At 36.4% G+C, this 26,624-nt stretch overlaps 4 protein-coding genes across 9 annotated transcripts in view; 3 read left to right on the top strand and 1 right to left on the bottom strand.

The window, feature by feature from the left end:
• The window catches only part of LOC110843623 (fibronectin type-III domain-containing protein 3A), a 66,528-nt gene that overhangs the window by 1,105 nt on the left and 38,799 nt on the right, over positions 1 to 26,624 (top strand). For 3 of the 4 annotated variants that reach the window (XM_035848196.1, XM_035848197.1, XM_022089606.2), the window contains 3 exons: positions 192 to 1,374; positions 1,459 to 2,391; positions 2,487 to 2,939. In XM_035848196.1, the coding sequence (XP_035704089.1) occupies positions 192 to 1,374; positions 1,459 to 2,391; positions 2,487 to 2,939 (2,569 nt within the window). The remainder of the gene's footprint in view (positions 1 to 191; positions 1,375 to 1,458; positions 2,392 to 2,486; positions 2,940 to 26,624) is intronic. The other variant, XM_022089607.2, reaches the window with a different exon arrangement.
• Positions 6,097 to 11,546, top strand: LOC118434492 (U3 small nucleolar RNA-associated protein 25-like). 2 transcript variants are annotated; one of them, XM_035848198.1, is made up of 6 exons: positions 10,191 to 10,302; positions 10,383 to 10,475; positions 10,548 to 10,959; positions 11,024 to 11,069; positions 11,139 to 11,248; positions 11,312 to 11,546. In XM_035848198.1, exons 3-6 carry the CDS (start codon positions 10,704 to 10,706, stop codon positions 11,446 to 11,448), a joined length of 549 nt encoding a protein of 182 aa, XP_035704091.1. In that variant the 5' UTR covers positions 10,191 to 10,302; positions 10,383 to 10,475; positions 10,548 to 10,703; the 3' UTR covers positions 11,449 to 11,546. The 2 variants fall into 2 exon arrangements, with proteins under 2 accessions (XP_035704092.1, XP_035704091.1); XM_035848199.1 differs by lacking the exons at positions 10,191 to 10,302; positions 10,383 to 10,475 and adding an exon at positions 6,097 to 9,695 and having other exon boundaries at positions 10,703 to 10,959.
• LOC118434494 lies at positions 20,456 to 22,133 on the top strand. Of its 2 annotated transcripts, XR_004834079.1 has the most exons (3): positions 20,456 to 21,161; positions 21,234 to 21,482; positions 21,558 to 21,680. XR_004834079.1 is itself a non-coding variant. In XM_035848201.1 (2 exons), the coding sequence occupies exons 1-2, from the start codon at positions 21,338 to 21,340 to the stop codon at positions 22,109 to 22,111; spliced, it is 699 nt and encodes a 232-aa protein (XP_035704094.1). In that variant the 5' UTR covers positions 21,306 to 21,337; the 3' UTR covers positions 22,112 to 22,133. The 2 variants fall into 2 exon arrangements, 1 of the variants encoding a protein (XP_035704094.1); XM_035848201.1 differs by lacking the exon at positions 20,456 to 21,161 and having other exon boundaries at positions 21,306 to 21,482; positions 21,558 to 22,133.
• Positions 22,199 to 22,813, bottom strand: LOC118434493 (capping protein inhibiting regulator of actin dynamics-like). The gene is made up of 2 exons (XM_035848200.1): positions 22,638 to 22,813; positions 22,199 to 22,548 (listed from the first exon to the last, which is right to left on the bottom strand). The coding sequence occupies exons 1-2, from the start codon at positions 22,765 to 22,767 to the stop codon at positions 22,199 to 22,201; spliced, it is 480 nt and encodes a 159-aa protein (XP_035704093.1). The 5' UTR covers positions 22,768 to 22,813.

Raw genomic sequence — 26,624 nt, 5'->3', positions numbered from 1 at the left:
AATAATAGGATATCATTGTTATCTTCAATTTACCATTAGATTGAATTCAGAGGAGTGATACGTTATCATGTAAATCATCCTCATTCATCAAATTTGCGAACCTGCACTCTGACACGTTCTAGTTTTTGATGCCTGATTCTGATAAGTGGTGTTAACATCGTAAATGTAAATATTTATCGTGATATCGTTAGGTTCAAGTGAGTGCAGCGTCGGATATCGGACAGCGACAAAGTCAAAATCAAAGCATCACCAGCTTCGGTACGACGGATCACGAAGAAATGGTGCGGATATTGCATGCGGAAGTTTGTCTCGGTGATGTGACCGCGATCGAGTTAAGACCCCCATTGCCAAGACTTAGCGATCAGAATAGTCAACAGATTAATCATAATAATAATAATATGGACTCGAGTCGTGATAAAGACAATGGCGTTGTAGATCATCTCGGTGCTGTAGTTGTCTCAAAAGGAAAGGTGAACTGCTGTTCGAACGACAATGGTATTAGTTTCAATAGTCCATCATCTAGTCCAGAACCCAATTCGGGAAATGTTTCTCCCATCCTGGAACCAGAAATCACAGAAAACGGATCCCATCATCAAATTACTCCTACTCCTACCCCTACTACCTCAGAAGATGACGAGAATTCTTCAGAAACAATTTTGGAAAACTTACCCTCCTCCGTGGGGCTGAGTTGTTCGGACTTAAATCATCAACAATCAGAAGTGAAAGTTGTGATACCGACCATCGTGATAGAAGAGTTGCCTGCACTATCTGACGAAGAAGAAATAGTAGAAACGACTGAACCCAAGGAGGAGGAGGTAGAAGAGTCGAGTGAATCTATAATTAATTCGTCAAGTCAATCAACTGCCAACACCAATATCGATGTAGTTGATGATGACAAGGAGAAAGATGACGTGCATGCTGATGAGAAAGAAGAAGTAAACTTGTGTGAATTATGTGATAATAGTCTGGATGGGCTGGAAGTAGCACAAGATAACACAAATGCAGTGATTTCTCCCGTCATAGTCATAATAGAAAATGTGGACGATAAAGACACATCATCCACGTCCAGTGATTGTACCGAAAGTAGTGAGACTCTTAAGGAAGATGATTCAGAATCTGCATTGGAAGAGTGTATTTTCGAAGAAGAGAAGCTCCAAGACGAAAGTGTTGCCTGTGACGAGGATGGGAAAATTAGGGATGCTGATCATGACCAGGAATTTCAACAAGGAGATATCAACATCGACAATGTAGAAGTTGAAGTTACCGTCTCATTTGAAATAGGCGATGGCGATGCATCTTCTGGAGACAGCGTCATAACGCCACCTGCACCACCGCCACTGCCGGCAACAGGAGAGGAAAATGGTAAACCTGATGGTATTATTGCTGCTTTAATGCTTTGTAAATATTGACATATTTCTATTCAAGTAACCCACACCAATTAATTCTGTTCTATTTTAGCAGGGGGAAAATCCAGTAGTGCGACCGAAACAACACCCGTCATCGTCGTCGTGGTTGAAGATGACAAAACAGAAAATGAAGTTGTTGCATCTGAAACCCCTCCTCCCGCTACTACGAATGCACAATCATCAACTTCTACCACAGTTACAGTACCTGCAACATCTACCTCTACATCCACCCCTACCAGTCTACTCACTGGAAGAACCTTAGTTATGTCCTCCTCAAGGCCTACACCCCCTTCAACATTGTCAATGTCACACTCTAATTATCGGGACAGGAATCATGGGAGGAATAATAATAACAACAACAACAATCATCAACACCACTGTCCGGCACATCATCACCATCTCCATCATAACCCCCAACTTCAAACCACTTTCCAATTTGCACTATCTCATGTTCAAGCTGCCGCTGCTGCAAGCAATCTTTCCAACCTTTTAAGTCAAACTCAACCACATTTACAATTCCAAGCTGGAAATTTTTCTAATTTCCGACTACCTCTAAATCTCCAGCAACAACTTAATCAGAATCTTAACAGCCATCTGTTAAATCCGACACCGTTAGGACCCCCCTTTTCAAATTCGGTCAGTACTAGTGGACTTCAAATGCCTCCCACAAATCATAGCCATTTACATAACCAAAGTCTTCTTCAAAATCCTCTAATAAAACTTGGAGGAAAGCAACAACAGCAACAACAACACAAATTTCCTCCTCCTCCGCAGTATCAACACCACCATCATCACCAGCAACAGCACCAACAACATAATCAAAACCAAAGTCAGACTTCAAATTTGAACCTGCTCCAACAAGGACCGGCAGCTGTGCCAATGCAATTCGGCTACTTTGCAGAACAAGAGACTACCCCGTGGGGCAATGCTTTATGCAATGGTTCTCCTGGATTGGCTGGTGCACTTCCTCCCTTGGATATCTTAGGTTAGCTAAACCCTAAATCAATATATACCTATATTTTATCACTTGGAAAACGCTTCGTTACGATGTATTTAATGTAATTATGTTGTTTGTTACAGGCTCTGTTTGTGGTGGACTTGGCTCACCATCTTCTGCACCACTACCCACCGCGATAATTCCTCTCCCTCTCGACCCAAACTTCCCCCCTGTAGTTCTACCATCATATCCTACCAACACTAACACGCCAAATACACAAAGTACGAGCGGATACTCAACTGCAGGTCATTCAAGGTCATCGTCCCCTATGTCTCTGATGGGGCCGACAAACCATGGACCAGGATTGCTACAACTTTTCGACAATGGACTCCTCCCTCTTCCAACGCAACCCCCATGCTCCTCTTCAAGTGGTGGGGTGGTAAACCCGAATTTCGTCCTGGCCGCGGCATCCACCGATCTGGGCTCTTATCCACAATTTTTTCCCAACGCCATTGGTCAGTTTGTCGTCTACTTTCATATCAATCCCAGTGTGAGCGTCAGCTTCACCGTCGGTGACCAGTCGCAAGTCGTGAAAGGTCAGTATTCCCATTTCGTTTTTTTCTCGCTTAAATTGTACTTACAGCTTTATCGATTGGCATTGCTTTACCACCACACGCTGTTAATAGGTTTCTGTCAAAAACTTTTACTACCCCATTAGCATCAGTCCTCTTGCTCTCGCTCGCTCTTTTCTGTCACTTGCAATTTGCAAAGTTTTTGAGCGTTGCATGATTTTTATACATAGAACGATACAACGACATAATAAAAGGACCAAAAGCATTCAAATTTCCAATTACCATCTTCCTCTTTTCTTCTTAAACTTGTACATACGTACAAAGTTGCTGTGTTATTCCTTCTTCTTGTTTGGATTGCAATAATAATAATTGAGGATATGCACCCAAGGCAAACAGATAAATAGCACAGCTGACAATTGCACTATATGTCTGACTAATGAATCTTCCTCTATGACGGCTTCATCATGGCAAATTGCAACATTTCATGTTATCTAATGATTACACACATTTTTTGAAATACAACAATTTGACGGGTGGCGTTGGTTTGGTGCGTATAAAAGAAGTGAAAGTTGTGTTGGATAAGTGATAGAAACAGAGAATTAACACAGAGTAACAAGGCAAAAAACGAAGGAAGTATGTCTTTTAAAGAAAAGGTGCGGCTTTTAAAAACACTTTACTTGAATTTTTGAGTCGTTGGTAATAATCACCGTAGACAATGGGTTAAATTGAATTAAACTCGATTTTAAAATGTATCTGTGTGCTGTTCTTCTAATGCGGATTTAAACGTGTCGTGTTAAATTAGGCTTGAGATGAATTACAGGAAATAAAAGCTGAATGAAGACAGACAACAATGTTTCGCAAGAATTTTGGGTCATAAAAGTCTCATCTTCATTTTCTTCTGGGTTTAAGTACACATAATAATTCTTTGTTATTAGAAAATAACTTTCAAATAATTTAGATAATTGCGTAATGCATAATTTACGTAACTAGAAAATCTAAACAAAATATTAAAATTTGTGTTACTTTACACAAATGCAAATTGAGCTTATTTTTGATCTTTTTCGACTCGAGTGAATATTCTCCTAGAGGCAAATTACTGAGTTATGTAAAGTGCGAAAATATGTATGTACATATGCACTCTTCATCTTCTCGGAAAAAGATCGATTGTTCCAACCCTTCCATTCCGTAATCTCATTGTTCATGACATAAAAAAGGTTATATAACAACTAACACACTCGAATCATCATCATCATCTACTTTCTTTCCTTCCTTCATATTCTGGGCATCGGACAATTAATTAAAAAATAAATTGGTTGGTTGCACCATTCTGCATATTAAGTAATTCAAATGTCCCAAGAGGTATCCTGCCAGACACCGTTCTCGTCTCTCTTCTTTCTATACAGATAAATCATTTCATTGTCCTCCGACGGTATTAATATTGGCATTTGATTTCGGTTGTGGTGGTAGTAGTAGTATTGTGGTGTTGTTGATTTATTGGACAATTATCAATTCAAATATTTGTTCTAAAATTCCATTAAGTTGTTTGTATCGTTCTGAATAAGTTTAGCTGTAGTACAACAAACAACCACCACTTACTTACTGCGGAGTAGAAATCGTGTTCTTCTAATGTCTTATTGCGTCCTTTAAATGGATAGTTTGTTGTTCCACTGTTTACATATGCAAAGCTACCAAAAGAAGGGGTACTCCATTCCATCCAAGAATTCAAGCCTTGTATTTCGACCATGTTTTCTCTCGCTTGACAAGATCTGCTGCTATGAATTGGGCACGAAGATGAAATGAAATGAGTCATTAAATACATTCTTTTTTGAAACATGCATTCTTTGCTTGCACTTTTTTATAATGATGCAGTGTCTGCCACCACGATTGACGATGATGTTATCACATCGCCACCGCAAATAATATGTTAAACGGTGTGCAATGCAATGAACTGATTTCAACAAAGAACAATATGTGATTAACCTACTGCTGAGATTTGATGATCGTTCACATTGTGATTTTTGACTCGTATAAAGTGCTTAGTTGGCTGCAAGCGAAATAAATCGGGATGTATGCATGCACATTTCAGCAACGTGTACAAAAATCATGTTGTAAGGTTCTTTCGTCATTCGTCATGTTTAAAATATTTTTATTACTTGGAAATGAAGGGACATAATTTCACCGGTCATGGTTCCATTTAGGGAATCATTCCGTGCAAGTTATTGATTTTTTTCCTCTCAGAACTACTAACAAGATGAAGAGTATGCAAAATAGGAGCTGACAGTAATAAACGGTTTCTTGGTTTATAATTGAAGTTTATTTTGAGTTTCCAGTTTCTCAACTTTCTCATCCATTCCATCTGCTGAGTTGCTGATTTGTTCGTTAGTATAAGTACTTATGATATTTGTAGCTTAAAAGTTTGGATTGCGTAGTTAATTGATTGGTACTGCAAGCCATGTTTTCCAACAAACATGATGCCTAAACATGCAATCTTGTTTTTACTTTCATCAATGGGCACTTTATTTTCGAATAAAGATTGCAAGGTTTTTTCCTCTTTTGATCTTTCTGTTTCGAACCAATCCATGACTCTCGGATAAGATAACTTTTGCGGCTGAAATGGTTTCTGTTTCGACTACTGTTTTTTGAAAACCGAATTACATTAGCTATGCGATTTTGGTAAGAAAAACCTCTATTTGGTCGTAGGAGATTCGTAATAATAATATCGCCATGTATTCTACATTTGCTTACCTGTTTCGTTGCCGAGTTCAAAAGAAATGCTTAATAAGACGAACAAAATAGCAAGCAAACATTTGCACTCTCTTCCATGTATTACATACTCATCATAAAATATAGACGAGGGATTTGCGACCATAAAAGTTAATTCGTGTTTGAGAAGTGAAGACTTTGCAAAATCTATTTTCAGCAAGTCGTTGTGCAAATAATTATTATAAAGCCGCTGTCACCACCTACTTGTTCCTCCGTTCTCATCAACCAGGACGGATTATGCATATATACATAGACGTGCTTACTATTATATATTTGCTCATACAAAGCTTTACAGAATGAATATTTATACATCTGTGATCTATTACTCGGTTTTATATATTTGCTCAATATTTTATTGTTTTAAAATGAACAAGTCGTATAAATACTAAAAGTGGCTTCATTGTCTGTAATCTTATATACACATACATATAATACGCGACTTCTGCTTGTGACAGTCGAGATATATATAGTTTCTGTTGACTGTAATGAATTTTGCATGGCATTCCATTATTAGCGGCGGCACATTTGCCTAAGGATATTTCCAGACACTGTTTCTGAACGAAAGTTGGAAACTTTAAACTTTCCTTTTCCCCAAAGTACGTTTCGCCCCCGTAGAAAAAGTAATAATAATGCTCGGAAGTTCTGTCAAGCTTTTTTGAATAAATAGCAGCCCACACTGACATTTAATGGTTCATTGGACTTGATACCTGAGTGAGACCTAGATATTTCAATTATTTACAGATTGGAGAAAGTCGTTCCTACTTATTTACAACGTAACTTTTTTAACCTGAAAAAAAGTGGCCGTTCATTGAAGGTTTCATTTCCGTTGGCATCAATTTAATTATTATTAGAACTTGGTACAAACTGAATAGAATTCTTTATTTATGTTCCACTTGCAATTAGTTAACTCGAAAAGTGATTGTTTAATAAGTTCGTTGTTGATATTCTTGGAAGAAAAACTATGGGTTGGCCGATAGTTTAGTTTCGTCTTTTGTTGCGTTATTATATGCGGACTCGATTTATTTGGCACACATTTCCACTCACATTCGTATTGAAGACTGATGAAGAGAATAAATGCAACCATTTCTCTTTTCAATGATGCATTTCCCTTAAAAGAGTATTGGACTCAGATTTAAACTTGACAAGAATACTTCTTCTCCTCCTCCACATCCAACATCATTATTCAACCGTAGGATAGACATTAATGATGGATAGATAATTAATGGTTTTGCCGTCATCTTTGTCATTTGGTTTGTCGAGAGGAGGTCGAACCGGCAGCCACGTCTCACTTATCCCACTTTTCATCAGGGTCTGTACACTGTTTTTTTTGCACTGTAACAACAACAACGCGTGTGCAATTCGCATAAATTTTTAACCCGAGTACATAAGATGATTTGGTAACATATGTATGTAACTTGGATTGGGAGGTGAATTTGGTTACCCTTGTTTATGATGATTTCGCAATATACGTAGTTCATCGTAATTATCTCTTGGAAGCGAAACCGCCACCAGCAGCCAGCCAGGTCAGATCGATAAGATGGAAATAGTTTACAATTTCTACAGGGTCAATTTCGCCAGTACAACAATAGAGAGAAGCATGCAAATAAATATGCATTCGAGTTTACCACATGGGTACGCGACTTTTCTGGGGAAATGATCATGAGGTTGCTCTCTCTTCTTTTTGTTTTTTGACAAATATTTGCCGAGCTGCATAGGCATTCTGATTGCATCGTTCTCCGAATGATTGTATTCATAGCTCACCACTCTACCTAGCAGCTTACTTATGTAAAGATGTTTCTTTGTCAAGAATACCTTCGGACTACTGCACTTACGTCATTTATGTCAAAATAATAAATGACGATGCGTCTTCATATTTGATTAAACCAAGTAAAAATAAATGTACCAAAGACAATCATTCCAGAAAAACAACTTATAACCATGATTTAGTAATCGTTTAAATGGTAAATATCACAGATGGATTGAGCACACATTATATACATTGTGTTAAAAAGAAACTGGAATTTTCCCACTGACGATGAGACAAGTCTTTTTTGTTACAGACGACACAGAGCGAAGGGACATTTTTTAACCATCGTTTTTGCAAAGATTATGTATTTACAGCAAGCGAGCAATTTCACAACCTCGTGCACATTTTTATTTGTTATGTAATCGAACTCTTATATCGCCAGTTGCCACTGTTTTTTTTGCATTAGTGTGAAAACTTTGCAAGGCTAATAATTGTTACAATTACAATAATGAAACATACTCGATATATATATAGCTTCATGAAACCTTTTACAATATAGTGAGATCTAACAAGTATCAAAATGATGACAAATAATCAACGCCAATCTTCATTCCCTAAACTGTAATTAGTTGTATTTCTCGTTTCGAAATTTGTGAGGCGATTAACGCTCCAGAGACCCATTTCGACAACTGGGATTTCGGGCATAGTGTTCTTCAAGCTTCGATGAATATTTAAATTCTTTCTTACATGTGGGACATGTAAGATTTTTAGGACCATTGCAGGTATGCCTCAAATGGTTCCTTAGAGATGTCTTGTTCTCAAAATCCTTAGCACAGTTTGGACAGACAGTTCCTTCAATCCCATTACAGAATTTCTCATGCCACTCAAGCTCTGACTGTAACCGAAAAATTTTCTCACATCCAATTGTGCATTTCAGTTCTCCCCCTGTACACGCTGTTTTATGTCGTACTAATTGACCCCTATTTCCACAATCGAGGTTGCAAAGTTCACAAACGGTGGTATATGTTGTCCCTGTACATGTTTTCAAATGTCTACCATAGTTGCTTCTATCTATAGAAATGTATCCGCAGATACATGAAAACTCACGACGGTGATTTCGAGGGATTACGGGTGGGTCACACACCATCTTCCCGACGACTGGAACAGCAGGGAATTGTGCAGTAGCAACCTTGTTGCTACATTGAATATTAACGTGGTCGCTTAGATCTAGAGGACCATTATAGAGAGGAATACAAGTTTGGTGATACACTTGCATACCTCTGGAGATCAGCACATGATCCAGCATCGAAACTATATGATTAACTTTATTCGAGAAATGTGGAGCATGTCGAGTGAAGACATTTTCTTCCCACAAATGGTCTGTCACATCAAGAAACCCATATTTCTCAAGAATTACTTCAAGAGAATCAAAAACATATGATTTTCTGTTGGGCTTATCATTCCATGATTTTAATCGTTCACAATTAAAGTCACCGATCCATACTACAAGTTCATTTTTATACTCGTCGCAGAAATGATCGATTATCTTCAACCATCGTTCTTGCTCTCGCACCCTGATTGCGTCATTTCTGCAAGCAGGAAAATACATGTTGAAAAAGAATATTGGATTTGTACTCAAATCACTCATTGCTTCAATTAGCATGAGTCGTTGTGGATCTGGTTGGAGACCATCGAATTTGCATCGAGGGAGCACAATTTGCCTGATTTTTATGTTTTTGTAGAAAACACAAACACCATCTCTCCATCCTCCATTAATACCATCATATGGAACTGCGGAATTAAACTTTACTTTCCACCCAAAGTTTTTAGCATAATCAGCCAGGGCTGATTCTTCTGAAGGTGGCAAATGTGTTTCTTGCACAAAAACAAGATTGCTTCCATCCCAGTAATCATTCATTTCTTCCAAATTTTCTTGATTTAAGTGCCCTCCGGCATTCCAAGTATGATAACGAAGAGTTTCATCTTGTCTTTTACCAAGAGACATTTTGTAGACACAAAGTCTTTGAATCGCACAAAGCAGTTAATTTTATGAAAAACCGCACACAGCAGTTGTTTGTATAGAAAACCGCACAAAGCAGTTTTATTTTTTATTAAATTACTGAATAATATTTACTTAAATAATATTAATAACTAACTAATAATAACTAATAACTAACTAACTAAATAAATAACATAAAATACTAACCTAAAATAAAACGTAAATTAAAAATAATCTAACTAAAGAATTCGACGCCGGATAACACCTGTAGGTAAGTTCTCCTGTGAATAAACACCAAATTTTTTTTTAAATTTTGATTTGCTAACCTAGCTTTATTATATAATTAAATAAATAGATAATTACTCACGTTAATCGGAAATGGCGACGAACAAGCCAATAAGAATCCCAAGTACGCCGCTCTGCGACGAGATGAATTGCTGAAATGCGAATAATAAAATTTATTTTATTAATCTATCCCATATAATTAATTATAAATTATTTTTAATTACCAAACTTCCGTAAAATGGCGAAGAGTCAACGTGGATGAGACTGATTGGCCAAAGAAGAAACGGCAAACGGAAATAAAAGTTGAAGTCTTCAACCTAGAAAATAAAAATAAAGGAAATATTACTTAATTTATCTCATTTAATATTTATTTTAATGTCAATTAATAAAATCTTACGGATTTATTTATTATTGTAGATATCTGTGAGAGTTTGCTTGCAGCTGAGTCGAGCGAGAGCGAGCGAATGACGTATTGAGTCGAGCGAGGGAAGGGAAATACGTACTCTCCTGTTTGTCAATACGTCATTCGCTCGCTCTCGCTCGACTCAGCTGCAAGCAAACTCTCACAGATATCTACAATAATAAATAAATCCGTAAGATTTTATTAATTGACATTAAAATAAATATTAAATGAGATAAATTAAGTAATATTTCCTTTATTTTTATTTTCTAGGTTGACGACTTCAACTTTTATTTCCGTTTGCCGTTTCTTCTTTGGCCAATCAGTCTCATCCACGTTGACTCTTCGCCATTTTACGGAAGTTTGGTAATTAAAAATAATTTATAATTAATTATATGGGATAGATTAATAAAATAAATTTTATTATTCGCATTTCAGCAATTCATCTCGTCGCAGAGCGGCGTACTTGGGATTCTTATTTTTCGTTGTCTTTTTGTTCGTCGCCGTTTCTGGTTAAGGTAAGTAATTATCCATCTACTTAATTAAACTTTAAAGCTAGGTTAGCAAAGTTTAAGTATAAAAATAAATTTCAGAATGAGTGGATTTCAACTTCCCATTCCTCTTCTCCCTGGCCAAGGATACACTTTGACCGTCAATTCGGTTGGATGGGATAATGGAAGAGGAAGTGGGGGTGGTAGAAGAGGACGGGGTGGACGAGGAAGTGGAGGTGGACGAGGTGGGCGTGGACGAGGAAGTGGAGGTGGACGAGGTGGGCGTGGACGAGGAAGTGGAGGTGGACGAGGTGGGCGTGGACGAGGAAGTGGAGGTGGACGACTTCGGGGCGGTATTGGTAAGTCGGATTTATTAAAAATTATTTCTTTTCTTATAACCCCAAACTGGTTCTTTAATTACAGAAAAGCGAAATTGCTACAACTGCAAGACGAAGGGACATGTTGCCCAGTAATTAATAATTAAATTGTCATTATAGAGATTTGATTGTTCCCTTAATTATTATTTTTATTTAATCAGGGATTGTCCATTTCCTAAGAAATCTGCCGTTTCGACTGATGCTGCACCTGCGTCGTCGTCAAATGGTGCCGGTAGTTCTGTCTCCTCTTCGACAGTAGCTTCCGTTGCAGGTAAGCATTCAAAATTCTTCAGTCTTAAAACATGGCTAACAAAAATAATTATTTTTAATGTAGAACAATTTAAGGCCATGGTCATGGCATCATCTGCCCCCTCTCCTGAAGCTATATCAGCCATCAGATCCGCGTATGAAGATGAACTTCTTCAAGATGAAGATGAAGATGAAGAAATGGATTTTGTTTTCTGTGCCTAACGACTTCCTGTCGACTCTTACAACAGTCGAGCATGGTCCTTTAGATAATAATTGTTGTAAGAAAAGAAAGAATACAGATTTAGACATTCATTCTGGTACAACAGCGCTTTTCAGTCATTCATTTATAGCACACATTTTCGTCATTCTTTGAAGATGTCGTTGAAAAAATATATAAAAATCGGTTAACATAATCCCATTTAATGAAATGTTCACTTTACTGCCTGTCCTGTATCCATCCACTCTCTTCTCATCATGATAGCCAAATATATTCGAGTTGGGCAAGGCATAAGCAGCAAGATTTTTGATTTAGAGGCGTCAGATTTGGAAGTGTGCTACTACCAAGTACTTAATCCTCATATCTTTTACGTATACAAGTTGCAATCATAATTCAAATATGAAAAGCAGAATTTATAGATGGCTGCATTATTTATTTCTCAGGCTATTTATTTATTAGTAGGTCTCTCACTCAACATTCTTGTATTCTTTTTTGTCCTACTTTTTGACATAGATTGGAGGTCCAACGAACTGTGTAAAAATGTGCATAGATTCTAAATCGGTTGATCGAGAGAGAGAGATTTGGTTTTGTGGGAGAATCGATGTGCACAATTTGATTATGATTTCAATTTTTGTTAAAGTTTCTTGGAATATAGAGTTTGTCAGATTTCTTTCTTTTTAAAATTAATTAATAATCGGAGATATGTAAATGAATGGGTTTCTTGAGCTTCGTTAGTTAGTGGCACTGAAGAATGAGGTACGTATAAGAAGTGCTTTATTTTTAGTTTAAAGTTATTCATGTAAAAATTAGGTCAGCCGTCCGTTGTCATTCATTTCTAGTACGTCTTATTTGTGGTATTGGCAGGATTGTTAGTGGAGTGGAACTTGCTATCATTTTTATTTGCGGTTGAATGTCAGCACGTCGTTGGAATTTTTATGATATTGAAAAAAACGTGCCACGAAAAATTACTTGAACACAAACAAGCACTTCTTAGAAAAGACATCACCTTGAATTGGATGTGAAATAATTTTTACGAGTATTTGCAAATGACTCGAAAAGTCAAGTGTTATGTAATATCAATCAAAGTCGAGACTTTTGTGACAGGGGAAAAACCCCATCAGAATAATTAAATGGCTTCCCATTTCTGAATGACAAAATTGGAAATGCAATGCAATGCAACAGCGATTGCCAGCCATTATTCATTTCAACCTTTTATTATACCGTCATGCAGGTACTATGAATAATTCTCTGAATCAGAATAAATGCATTCCGTTTCCTTTGAGAGGAGGAGAGGATAGAAAGTTGCAGTGATTGCATTTGTAAATTATGCTAAAGTGAAGGGAAGCTCTTGATGGAGATTTCTGATAGAAAATGCAACACAATTCAATGCACTAGGGTTTGTGCCAGCAATTATGTGCATTTACTGCAGATATATATCATCGCCACAACCAAAGTAAAGAAGAGTACGCCCTGGATTTTTGCAAACCAGTGCAAATTTGTTTCACTCAGATGGCAAATGTTGTTGAACTTGATAAATTAAGAGAAGAGAGAGATTAAATGGAAAGATTCGCCCGTGCAATTCTGGCCCTGGTGCATTTGGCTCCTGCATACTTTTCTATATCCAATTGTGTCTGCATTGGAATCGAGGATTTGATGGAGTACTATGTAACCTTCCATGGGATGAGGTAGGATGCGAACAAGAGAGATATTGCACTGGTGAGGATGGGCAGGGACAGGGTTGATTTTGATCTTTATTGTTGACCATTGTATGATAATACTGCGCTGGCGGTGGTGGTGGTTTTAGTTGAAGAATAAAATCTCCGTCATGGTCATGCTCCCCTGAACAGTGTCATGGAACTTACTTTTTAACACGTTTTGCTGGGTGGATGACTTTGTAATGTTTATTTACAACCGGCCAACGCAACTTGATTTGACGAAGAAGGTATATCATATGCATACTCTAGCTTGTTGCAGTTGATAGTGATTGATGCATCACGACGACGAGTTTGTTATAAAAACGGGACAATTATAGATTCAATATTTAAAACCAGCATCACCAGTATTGAAATTTAAAATGTCCTGATTTTTTTATCTGTGTGGATGGAGTGGTGTAGAGTGAGGCTAATAACTCTTCATTTACTTATCTCTACGTTTACTTAAGATAGCACAACTACAAATTACTAAACTGTCCAAGTTGATTATGGTTGAAATTTTCCGCTTGCAAACTAGATTTCCAATAAATATTTCCAATCCCAATACCATTGCATAGTTTTCATTTATGTAAACATCCTTTTGTAATAACTCGTTACGAAAAATACAATTCAGTCAGATAGGCCAATTAGATATGTCGGTATCTTTGCGAACAACAACAAAGCAATAACCTGCAACATGGTATGAACCACTTCATACAAAACTAGTTGTAGTAGGTTAGAGGTCAGAATAATTTGTAATATGTAAGAATAATAATCATTTCGCATTGCGGCGAAGAATCAAATATATGAGAAAAGGTGTAGTTTAAAAGAGTGTGACAATTTCGTCTAGCCATGCGTTCTCAGACTTTTTTATGGTTCTCCTCGTCTTATCAAAATCGTGCGGATTAGGATTATCTGTTTATTTTGCAATTAAACTTGTTTCAAATTGCTGGCAAATTACGTGTTCAAAAGAGAGTAGCATAATGCACCTGATTACATGCGAACTTTGCGCTATAAGTTTAATTTTTCACAGATTTTTAAATTGCTCTCCTAATTTATTATTGGGAATGGTGATGATGATGATGATGATTGTGAGAAGAATGTCTATGGTAATTACATGAAACCACTTCACTTCACTTGCTTAAATTATCTATGCTGCAGTCAAAAAGTGCAACATTGTGTCACATTTTTTGCTCATGAGAAAGTTCTTGTTGCAAGTACTAACATTGGACCCAACTTTTTTTTAGAAACTAAATCTCCACCTCTATTCGAAAAAAGGCTCAATATTATGTTTCTCATCAAGAGTAGTCAGTGGTAGTGGTGGTGACTGACGTTTCTGTCATATATAATTTAGGGTAGAGTTGAATGAAGAAGAATAGTTTTAAGATTTATTGTAAATGTAGCAAAGCAAATCTTATTGTCGCTTTCTTATCATTTTGAAACGGAAGTAGTAGTAGAGTAGTAGAAGTCTTCAGCCAAGATGGATGTGCATACATAGCCGTGAGCATTTCTGTCCAAAAGATATGTAGTCCATTAACTCGTGAACAATTCTTTTGCCTACATTTAATTTAATGCATGTTTCCCTCCCTTATGGGGTTGTTGAATCTAAAGATTATCTCAGATTAAAGTTGAATTCTCTGTCGAGATTGAGATTGCGTGTTTAACTTATTCTACTGACTTGTGTTTAGGGGGGAATAAAAATAATGAAAAAGAAAGTTGCTCGCTTGATCCTGTAAAAGTCAGAGTTATTACACGACATACAATTGTAGATTACAAATTATTTTCAGAATTTTCCTCTTTTCTGGCTTGAAACAAGTGACACGACATGAAAATGCGACACATGACATTGCACGCCATCACCATATTTCAGAATCAAAACGGTTCATGAATTGGGCAGGGTTGTGAAAGAGTGTTGTTTGGTGAGTGAGGTAAATATATGCAGATTTTTTTAAATAGGGCGATTATTGTGATATATTTTTCGCTTGTCAACGCTAAATTTCAAGAACACGCATGGGGCACAACTACTTCCTTTTAATATTTGAGTTTCCTAACCCTTGGCAGTTTAGATATATCGACAGGAGGAAAATGGATGACTTCTCAGAATTGAGGATGGGTTGGTTTGAAATTTACAAATCGTGTTGCCAATTCAATTCAATGGCAACAACGATCAATTGACTGCAAGCGACAGGAGGTGTAGTCGTTTTTTTCGGACATGGCTAATTGTGAATTACGCTCTGATCAGTCCAGAGACCAGACCACCTACTAAATATATAGCGCATGAATAAAAAGAATCGAAAACAACGGTAAATACTTCAACGCATTTAATGGTAAATGTGTAACCATTTATTTGCAACGACAAGTCAACTACAGAAAATTTTCATTGGGGTGTTACATATTTCTAAATCAATTTCTTCAATTCAGCAACCTTATCTTGGATAGTCTTCGTAGTTCTACTGACCAGAGGAGAGACATTCTATTTTCAAACTCAACATTTTGACCGCCATTGGATTCCGTGAAAATGCAGCAATACTAGGATGTGTACAAGGCACCATTTTCATGCACACTTGCACAGTATTATGAATAAGTATTTCAAAATTGTTCTTATAAAACCGTACAAATACAAATGTCAATACAAATGATGATCAAGTCACCCACACATTGAGAAGTTATGCAAATGATGATGCCGTTGTATGCATAGTCTATGAGACATTAAATTTAGCTTAAACCCTCCTGCTAAGAATTTTCTTTAGTCACTGGTTTTCTTCTTTCTGGGAACCAACTAAATTGGCAAATGGTCAAGCTGCATTATGCGAGTGCTCACAGGCAGTATATCAAAAGGATTGAATGTTGTTGTAAAGTTCACGAGAGTTTATTTCTATCAAGCCAAGTTATCTACTAGGATGGTTAGACGGCCGTAATCTTTCTGATGATTTTCATCATTTTTATGTTAATTGTTGTCAAAAACATTATGCCAGTGCAAATTGTGTACTGTTGTTTGGCATACTGTGAAATTATGGTGGTCAAGAGTCCACCAACCACACCACGGGTCTTCTTATGCCTTAAAGCATGTGAATTGTGTAGCGAACCAGTGTATTTATTTTTCCCATCCGTCATTCGTACATACGTACACATTTTAAATCCCATGCCTTTAACATTTCATATTAATTCGTGTAACAGGAGGTAGAATCATCAAAGTGAGTGTCAGAATCGGATAGTGCGAATTGTAAATCATTTTTCGATTGGATGTTTTAGAAATTCCTAGTAAATATTTTATGTTTATCATCATTTTAATGTTGTTTTGGTGCAATTTATGTATATCTTCCATGATCTACAACTTTAGTTTTTCTGAATGAGATAGTCAATTTTGCCATATATTATTATTATTACGTGCAGAAGAAATGGAACAGAAAGACTGGCGAGACGATGGACCAGAAATTTACAGTGCAAAAGTATGTATCATGGAATAAAGTGAACTTAGAACGGCCTTCATTAAGACGGTGCATAAAACGATCATTGACTTCTTTACGACCATCACCGCACACACCAACCACCTTCATTATCAGCATCGCCACAATATAACCGCAACGCCACACAGTATACATTACCATTCGTACATCCATCCAGACCAGAAGACCACACTGTTCATTCTTTGGTTATTTCGTGTATCAAGTCTGGTTGAGATTTTACTAGAATTTGGAATTGTCTATTTTACTTTTGTACTTACCAACACGGGAACTATTGTTGTTGTTTATGAATAAGTAATAAATCCATAATGAATAATAAGGTTTATTAGCTTTATTAATTTTATCTCTTCTGCGGACCGCAGTCAATTTCATTACTGCTATTTATATGGATGGTGTAATTCGCGTGACATGGGGCAGGTTGATGATTAAGGCTTCTGCATAAGGTGCTTATACCAGTATGAGTATGCACCTTATAACCCACCGTATAAGGTGGGATTAGATGCAACAGGTGGATGTAAGTATATATATGCATGTATGTTTGTATATATTTAATGGGCAATACTGAATTCGGATTTTATTATTAACTACCCAACGGCAACAATACCCAATTCATCCATGTCGCGTTTATGTATTTATCTCATGATACATAATACCTACATAATATTCACAATACAGAACCTTGCATGATGTGTTTTCTTCTCAATTTATCATTTATCCTAAAATTTGGCTAAATGACAATATAAGGGCAGCAAAGAAATCTGATTGAATCAAATTAAATCAGCAATCTCTAAATGTTTAATGGGCAAACAATTTTACAGATAAATGCTATATATGAATGCAGTTTGCGATTTATAGAATATTGCAATAGTCGTGATGTTATCGTTGGAATAAACTGCAAAGAGAGGTTTATGGGGCCGTCCATAAATTACGTAACGCAAGAGGGGGGGAGGGGGGGTCTAAGGCTCCAATGATATCGTGCCTATGTTACACATGTTAAAGGGGGGGAGGGGGGGTCTAGAAAATCGCGATTTTTGCGTTACGTAATTTATGGACGGTCCCTATACACAACATCCTCCTGCTGGTCAGAATCTATTTATGTAGTTACACAAAATCTCGTCTTGTGTGGCGAATTATTTCTCATTGCTATCTCGAAACAGATGAATCCTCATTGTCACTGTTGGAGTGTGCTTTATCCTCAATTGCTTTTGTGCATTGTGTTAAAAATGTAGTTTCTCACCTTTCTGATTGTGGAAAGATAAACTGGTATAAAGCTTAAAATTGAATGCTCTCTCGGAGAGAGAGTGCGAGAGATATAGGACATTTTTGCATTCAGATATCAAAACTTTACTTTAGCTACCTACCAAAAACTGATGAAATCTCCTGCACGTGAGATATGTTTATATTTGAAAGTGCTGATTCTATCACCAGAAGTTGTGCCAGATAAGAAGTTGACTGCATGCTGGGGTCGTTCTAAAATGACAATTGTTTTAGAGGTGAACCTTTACTTGTAGCGTCATATTTAGATTTGTAAAGATTATTGCTGAGCAAAAGCGTTGTCGAAAAATTTACAAGGCGTCATGTGCACCGCCGAAAAAGTGTCGACGATTTTTGTCTCGTATATCTACGAGTATGTATTATCATCAAGCATATATACAAGTAATATTATGTGTGTACATACGCACTCATGTTTTCGCAACAAGAGGGAGGAGGAGAGCTTATAAATATTTTTCATTACTATTTGTTTTTGTTGTTACAATGCAGTCTGGTAAGTAAATCCTCCTGCTGGACACTACATGATGCATAGCTTGATTCGTTGCAGTTAAAGTTAATCAAATCAAAACATGTTTTTCGTTGGTTCTAGTGGGCACTTAATGTTCTTCATTAACTTGCCCTTGTAGTTTGGTTTGAATGTTTATTAACAACAAATACATACATGCACACACTCATTTCATTATTAGATTTATGCTGTTGTTGGTATCTCAGGAATGTAAGAAATTTTTAGTACATCTTGAATAAATTCATATCGATATAACTTCTTCTTGGAATCATTTTTACAAAAGTTTAAGTAGTCGAGGGCATGAAATCATATCCATTTTATACATATTCACTTGTTGATAAGTGCAGCAACATCGTTCCTAATGTGTCAGAAAAAGTGTTGAGTGGCATCTTCGACTTTTGCTAACTCACCATCCGAGCGACCGACGAATATGACGGGTATGCAGTTGCTAGGTCGAATCGCGTTCGGATAAGAGAAGAGTTGCCATCCAGCAAGATTTTTTAGACTTTTCTGCCATACAGATTTTTTTAACGGCATGATCAATGTATGTATGTATACTATTATTGCTGACCAATACGAAAATTATGTGGACAGGAAGGATGTATGTATAAGAGATCAGAATTATTTACAGGGAGATATCCCACACATCACTGGCACAGCTAGTGTGAGCATGTTTTTGGCATTTCGTTTCATGTAGTTGACAGCAGAGGAGGATACATACGTAACCTCGAAAGCTAAGAATGACAAGTTGTGTACAAAATCGGAATGGCAAATTGACTTCCGAATTAGCTCTCCGAATCTGCATGATTTTCCGTTTGAATCCTAAAAATGAATGGAAAGCGGATAAATAATCGATGTAATTGAAATTGGTTTAAATTATCAATTTGGGCTCTTTCTCTGTATACCTTTGAAGTTGGTAGTTAGTTGGTTAATTTGATACTATGAAACTCTGATAGTTTGGTGATGGTGGTGGGTGTCATTGATGTTTGAGGTCTATTTATAAGTCATAAAGTTAATGATGGCACTTGTCTCTAATTTTCCTTGCCTGTGCTGCTTATGGGTCAATCAGAGAAATTGAAAGAGAGAAGAGGAGAGAGAGAGGGCAAAGGTGAAAAAAACAAGATCTGAGAAAATTGAGTTTAATATAGTCTAAATTATTGACAATCTAATGATGATAGCATTCATTCCAATTTGTTGGGCTCTCCCATCTTGTCGTTATGCTCTTATACGTAAGATAATTCACAAAAGTGTCGTCTCCCTCCTTCGCTCTCATTCGTCCAGCACGTGTAATAATAATAAATTGGGATTTCCATCCAGCCAAGTAACCCGTAATAATTTAATACCTCGTTTTTGTACACGTACTTAAACTTATGAGAGAAGGTTTCCCACTTACTTTATGGTTAATCAAATGTCTTAAAATAACTTTATGTGAAAAGTGTCGTTGGCTGAATTTCTTGGAAACTTTATCACTTTGTTATCAGAGATCATTTCTTTAATCTATGAAATTTATGGTCTTTACAAAATCAACGTTATGATTTTCGTACCAATTTGTCGAAAGCTAAAGTAATTTGTAATGAGAGGATAATGTTCCTCTATTTTCTCCAACTTTTCAACAAACTGAAATTACTTGGATTTTTTGCCAAATGTGTGATTAATGGAGTTTTTTGATGGATTTTGATTGATGACCAGTAACTCAGCTCATCCAGTCTTCAGGTCATTTAACTTAAGACATACATGAATGTTTGTATGTATCGTGGCGTGGGTTGTCTGATTCTTTATTATTATTATTATTATTGGAATTTGTATGAATCAAAATATTTCGAGGAAATGAATGAAGCAAAACATTATGAATCTTCAGGATGTCGATACCAATCGTTATTTGTATCAATTAACTTCTTACGTCAGAGGACAGTCAAATTGAATAACCAAAGGTCGGCTCATTCGAGATGAATGGAAAATCTGTACATACATAAATATTTATACATGTAAAATTCATGCTGTTCTCAAAACTGGGTTGTTTTATCAATGAACTGGGATGGATATGAATATTAAGGTATTTGGCAAGAAGAATATTAACAGGTTTTATTTTGACATTATAATTTTGGATTGAAAACTTGTACCATTTAATTAGAAATACATACAGACAGATATTGATATTGATATTACTAAATCGTTCTACAAGTTTAACTAACTTGAGGGTGTGGACCTATGTAGATTAGTTTATCGTCCAAATGTTGATACAATTTTGCCTCAAGTTTATTAGTTTTGTTTAACTTCAAATTGTGGGTCTATAAAAATAACAAGTTTTATTGCCAATATTCGATTGGTTAGTCAATTAGAGACGTTGAGCGAGAGTACATGATGGTAAAAAATTCACTGTAGTTTAGAATCACAATCAAAATCCTGGATTGTACCTTTCGGAGGTTGAGCGAGAATATTTTATGGGAGGATTGTAGTTCTGATTAATTTCTGCCGGCAGATTTGAAATTATAAACAATTGTTTACAAGTCCAAAAGTGACAGACAGTAAAATGTCCACCTTAAGTTCAAGTTTAATTAAATTGGGTGTGCTCACTGGTGATTGTGATGCCTTTTTGTTGGCTGCTGCAGCAAAGCGGATTAACAAATTTAACAAATCTACACTTTTCTGTTTTGATGAAATCGAGGTTTCTCGTTTCAAGTTGGATTTTAGATTTGAAAAAGCGGACATTTTGCGATTGAAATCAGAGTTACGGGTTCCAGATGTGTTAAAAATGCCTAATAGGACAGAATTCAGCGGACTAATTTGTGAGCTTTCCTGACATAATAATTACACTTGTAATTGATAATAATTTTATGGGTCCTTTCCATATATTTCAGGCTTGTGTGTTATGCTACGACGCCTTGCTTATCCTAATCGACTCTCAGATCTACAAAAGTACTAAGGATTTTCGCCTCAAGATTTGTCCTACATTTTTAACTCAATGATTAATCATGTTTATGGCAATTTTTATCATCTTCTGACATCTCTCCAGTTATGGTGGTTATCTCTTGAACATCTTAAAGAGTTTTCGGGAGCTTTGGTCAGGAAAGGGTGTCCAATTCCATCTTGTATTGGGTTTATAGATGGTAAATTATGGCAAATAACAGAATTATGAAATTTTACATTTAACATGTTTACAAGATCTGCATTTAATTTGCCAGGAACCTTGCACAAAACTTGTCGGCCCACTCGATCCCAACAAGAAGTTTATAGCGGTCATAAACGGTCGCACGGACTGAAATATCAATCGGTAGTGACTCCAAATGGAATGGTTGCAAATTTATACGGACCTATCCCGGGGCGAAGGCATGACTCATACATGCTACATGAAAGTGGGTTACTTGACAAATTAGCAGTTCATTTGGGTGGTCAAGAAATGTACTTGTATGGCGACAGTGGATATCCACTCCACAGAAGCTTAATCACTCCACATATTGGAAACCAACTTTCAGACCAGCAAAAGTTATTTAACTTAACGATGAGCAAATTGCGGGTTTGTGTAGAATGGGAGTTTGGTGAGACAGATAAACAGTTTGCATTTATTGATTTTAAAAAGAACTTAAAAATATTTCTTCAACCAGTGTCAAAATATTATTTTGTAGCTACCATTTTAAAGAATTGCCAAAATTGTTTATATGAATGTCAAACATCGAAGTATTTTGGGGTTAAGCCTCCGACACTCGAGGAATATTGGAGAAATCAAAATCTAAACTAATCACAAACATGTTTTAGAAATGAATGGAAATAAATCAGTTTATTGCATGTAAGCTATTTAAAATGCTATATTTCACATTTTTTTTCATCAGCAATTTAATAGGGCTGTCTGAGTTGCCATCTGACTCTTGCGTTCTTCCTCTCGAAGGATTAATTCTTTTTCTCGCAATTTAAACTCTTCTTTATCTTTGTCCCGTTGATGATTAAAACGGTCCCTCTCCAACTCGAATTGCTGCTGTTGAAGGTCTAATTTTTTCTTCTCTAGATCTCTGTCGGCCACTTTTTCAGCGCGCTCGGCGTCATAACGTTGCTGTTCGACATCAAGTCTTTTCATTTCTTGCTGGCGTTCTGATTCCTGTTTCTCTTTCCACAAATCGATTAGAGTAGAGTCAGTTGGACGCTTCTTTGGAATAGGGCCAGGATTTTCGGGGCTCGAACCTAGCAATCAAGGTTAAAAATGTCACCTACTATCCAGCATAATTCATTTGAACAATACAGAACACCAATACAAATTAAATTAGCATTACCACTTCTCTTAATCGTTGTACAAGCAGCAACACGTATCTCTTCAGCCTTTAATTTACTATCGTCAAGTTTTTTCTGTTTTGCTTCTGTGTGACCTTTTTCCAATAGCTTCTGATCATCAATTAAGGACATTAGGTCGTTTAAGAGCCGCACTATTTCGCAAACCTCTTCTTCAATTCCGGACCCGGTTAAAACTCTTCGCTCTTCTTCCTGCTAACGATTTAATAATTGAATATTTAAATAGGGTTGAATTAAATAAATAACCATTTGCAAGTACCTCTGCAAGTAATTGTTCCATATTCTGCACTTCCAATGAATCGTTACAACTCAAATATAAAGAGAGCAATGAGAAATATTTTGACCAATTTTTTTCACTTATTATTTTTTTCGGAAAACAGTGATTTTTGGATGACTGTTTAGAAACGCATACAATACAATGCTGGTTGGAGACGGAGATTTGTATTTTTGTGTTTGACTAAAATTCTGACTAATATTTGATTTTCCCGCTGGGTTTACAATCGCAAAGTACAATCATGTACTCTCGCTCAACGTCTCTAATAACACGGTGAATAACAATTCCTGTAAATACATTTATCACAAAATCACACAAGCAAGTCAAATTAGGCAAGGTTTCAATAAGGGGTGGTCCATAAATTATGTCACGCTGAAGATGGGGGGGAGGGGTTCCAAGCTTCCGTGACAAAATGTGACATATGGGGAGGGGGGTTCGGCCGGTCCGTGACATCACGTTTCCCAGGTCTGACTTAATGCAAACTTTAACTCATTTTAATTCTTCGACTAGGACCAAACTAGTTTCGCAATTATTTAGAAATATATGTCCATCCCAATATATGAAACCTTTGATCCAAAAAATCCAAAATTTCAACCAAGTTTTGGATTTTGAGATTTTCAACCGAGTTTTTAAATTTTGTCAAATCTTCAAATAATTTTCAAAATTGTTTGTAAGTTAAAAAAAATTAAAAATTCATGATGCCATAAAGTTTGCATAAGTTCAAAAAATCGTCATAATTTTGCAAAAGTGCATGCAACAATTAAAAAAAACATTACTAAATCTCCAAAAATTTGCACAATTTAAAAATTCGTCCGAAAGAACCTTATTTTTCGTAGTTTCAAAACTGTGTAGGGATTGGAGACAACTGCATGATTCAAAAATGTTAATAATTAAAAAATGTGTAGCAATAACACAAGAAAACTGAAAAATTTAGTGGTTTTTTTATTTTTACAAATTATTTGAAATTCTTGCTATCGGAAAAATTCAGATTTTCAGGCGTGACGTGACAAGATGGGGGGAGGGGTCACAACGAGCGTGACAAAGACGTGACAACAGGGGAGGGGGGGTCTTAATAATTAGCTTTTTTGCGTGACATAATTTATGGATCACCCCTAACCGATGGGGCATAAGTGCTCCAATTCTTTTGATAAATTACATACACTCGTATCTTTTAAACTTTTCCGAGGTAAATATTTTTTCCCAACCCTGCAAAATGTTTAATTGGATTAAACCGAATCATTGTGCATACAGTTTTTCGGTAACGCTTAATAAAAACGATTAACATTCTTCTTGATTCCTGTTTTTGTTTAGCGTCACTAAAACGCTCAAGTTGTGTTTTGTTGGAACAAAAATTGAGTTATGTTCATTTCATGATCTTTCACGTGATGTCCATACATCTGGCAATCTGTCACAGTTACATTTATTTTGGACAGGGCTGATTTATGAATATGTCTCTGCTTGCTGTGTGCTGTACTCTATAAGTGCACCGACTGCAAGTGAAGTATGCAATTTAAATTCAAAACCAGAAGTTGAAGTCATCATAAGAACCACGAGAAAGGTTGCCTTGTCTCTGAGTTTCTTTTGCGCGTATGAATTTCATACAACAAACACCAGAAACAAAACCACATTGCTTTTGAATGATCGGGATTCTGTTTTTTTCTAAACACATTTACATACAAACACATTACACTTATTTAAAACCGGGTGAGATAGGTATATAATGTCACGAATTAAAATGTTTGAAATTTTACGGTTGACTAGTCGTGTCTGGTATTTCAATTAATATTTTATAGCTATAAGAAAGACGAAGGAGTCAGTTAACTTCATTAATTAAACAGGACTGTACGCCGCTCTCCTTCATGCATACACGTTACATTACATAAAAAATAAAATATGCAGTTGTGTGGACTTTTAAAATAAAAAGTACGTTTAAAATTGGGTTGGAGTGAATTTGGTTTTCTAATGCGTACATAGATATGTATTATAGTGTGACACGACAAAGGAATTTCTCTATGTGGGCCACAAAATTTAAGTTACAATTGTTGTGGTATCCAGATATGATGTGCCAAAAGTGTAGTAGATTTGGGCAAACCATTTGAAATCCGCCTCTGGCACTGGCACCACTAATAAACAGTAAAACAGCGTTCAATAGTAATTCATCACGTGGTAAATAAGGAAGGCATTAGAGAGATGCATAGATAGGCAGGTGATACTTTGGGGATGGATAATATAATACTTCTTCATGTGCGACATGAACGTAAACGGTAGGTAGTTGATGTGCAGTTATTTGAATTCGTCTCGTGAATAGTAAGCAGCGGAATATAGTGAACTCTCAGTTGGTAAATGTTAAGGGGACCTGGTTAATAGCTTTTGGTGCGGTGGTTAAGAGAGGAGGAGGAGAAGGATGATGATGCTGGTGGTTAAATAAGTCGGTGTGATGGTTAGAGTTGTAGCGTTCCCTGTTCCAATTTTTGGCATTTTTGAATTTTAGCAAATTTAAGGCAATTCCCTTAGACTTCCCAAAATTCCGGGAATTTAACTGTTAAGGAATATGTATAAGGTACGAAATGAAATTATTGCGGATATTGGGAGGGAGGAAAAGTACGGGAGTTTATTCGCAACAAATGGGAATCGTACAACCCTAGCTATCGTGGTGGTGATTGGAATCAGTAAAATAAAAACTAACGGTGCAGCCCAATTCACAATTGTATCCCATTCATTTCATACTTTAACATATAATACTTTTGGCATCCACTTGTATTTCAGAATCAAGCAACTGCGTAGCTGTGCTGCAAATATCTTGCTGCGATGCGATGTGAGAAATGCACTCATCAGCACGGTTGTAAAACTGAGATTTAAGTGGCTTTCCTTCTCTGGTGCCACGTTATTAAGTGCAACTTGATTCATATTTTCACCACCTGAATGGAGTAAAGTAAAGTGTGCTATGTACAGTACAGCCTTCCTCTTCCTCCATTAAGAAAAGACGATGCTCCTCCAAGTAAGTGAACCAGGAAAGAGATGTACACATTTCTTTTTAAAATTATGTAAATTAAAAATAGCACAGAATCTAAAGAATGACATTAAAATAAATTTCATTTCAAATTTACGCCATGTTGTTGAGTGATGCGCATCAATGTTTTTCTCTGTTTATGAGGAGAGGTGACACACTATTTCTTCCATTGTAGTCCACAAATAATAGTGCACTCTTTTCAATGCAGATTTCATACATACATATATTTAGAATCCATCCTTCCTCCACTGCTGCTGCTTTGCTGCTGGTGGGATGTAATATTTGGTAATTTGTTTACTTCATATTCCGCCCGGTTTGGCAAATCATGTCATGAAGTCAGCTATTTGTGTCGAAATTTAGGGTAGCGTCGCATCGCATCACAGCATCAACCACCAACCAGCATGGTATTTATGTATGAATGCTGAATGTAGAGCAGAGCTTGAGGCAAGTGTTAAACTGCAGGCAGAGACCCTTCTAATTTGGTTTTAGGCAATCAATCAATCAATAATAGGTTTTAATTTGGGTCACGAAATAAATTCGAATTCTATTTCAGCCACTGCACAGATCGTATTTAGGAGACGGACTAATTTTAATTCATTCAGCATTTTATCGCATGTAGCGAATATTTCAAGCGGAATGACATTTCTCTCAAATGTTTGAATATTATTCCAATTATCTTCCTCCTAA

This window comes from Folsomia candida, unplaced genomic scaffold (genome assembly GCF_002217175.1).
Source record: "Folsomia candida strain VU population unplaced genomic scaffold, ASM221717v1 Fcan01_Sc002, whole genome shotgun sequence".
NCBI classification, from domain to species: domain Eukaryota; kingdom Metazoa; phylum Arthropoda; class Collembola; order Entomobryomorpha; family Isotomidae; genus Folsomia; species Folsomia candida.
This window is presented reverse-complemented; position numbering and strand designations above follow the sequence as displayed.

Coding starts and splice junctions, on each gene's coding strand:
- LOC118434492 (XM_035848199.1), top strand. CDS start 10,704: ATGAGTGGATTTCAACTTCCCATTCCTCTTCTCCCTGGCCAAGGATAC. Junction 11,070..11,138: donor ACGAAGGGACATGTTGCCCA/GTAATTAATAAT, acceptor TTATTTAATCAG/GGATTGTCCATTTCCTAAGA. Junction 11,249..11,311: donor GACAGTAGCTTCCGTTGCAG/GTAAGCATTCAA, acceptor TTTTTAATGTAG/AACAATTTAAGGCCATGGTC.
- LOC118434494 (XM_035848201.1), top strand. CDS start 21,338: ATGATTAATCATGTTTATGGCAATTTTTATCATCTTCTGACATCTCTC. Junction 21,483..21,557: donor TTGTATTGGGTTTATAGATG/GTAAATTATGGC, acceptor TTAATTTGCCAG/GAACCTTGCACAAAACTTGT.
- LOC118434493 (XM_035848200.1), bottom strand. CDS start 22,767: ATGTCCTTAATTGATGATCAGAAGCTATTGGAAAAAGGTCACACAGAA. Junction 22,549..22,637: donor TACAACGATTAAGAGAAGTG/GTAATGCTAATT, acceptor CTTGATTGCTAG/GTTCGAGCCCCGAAAATCCT.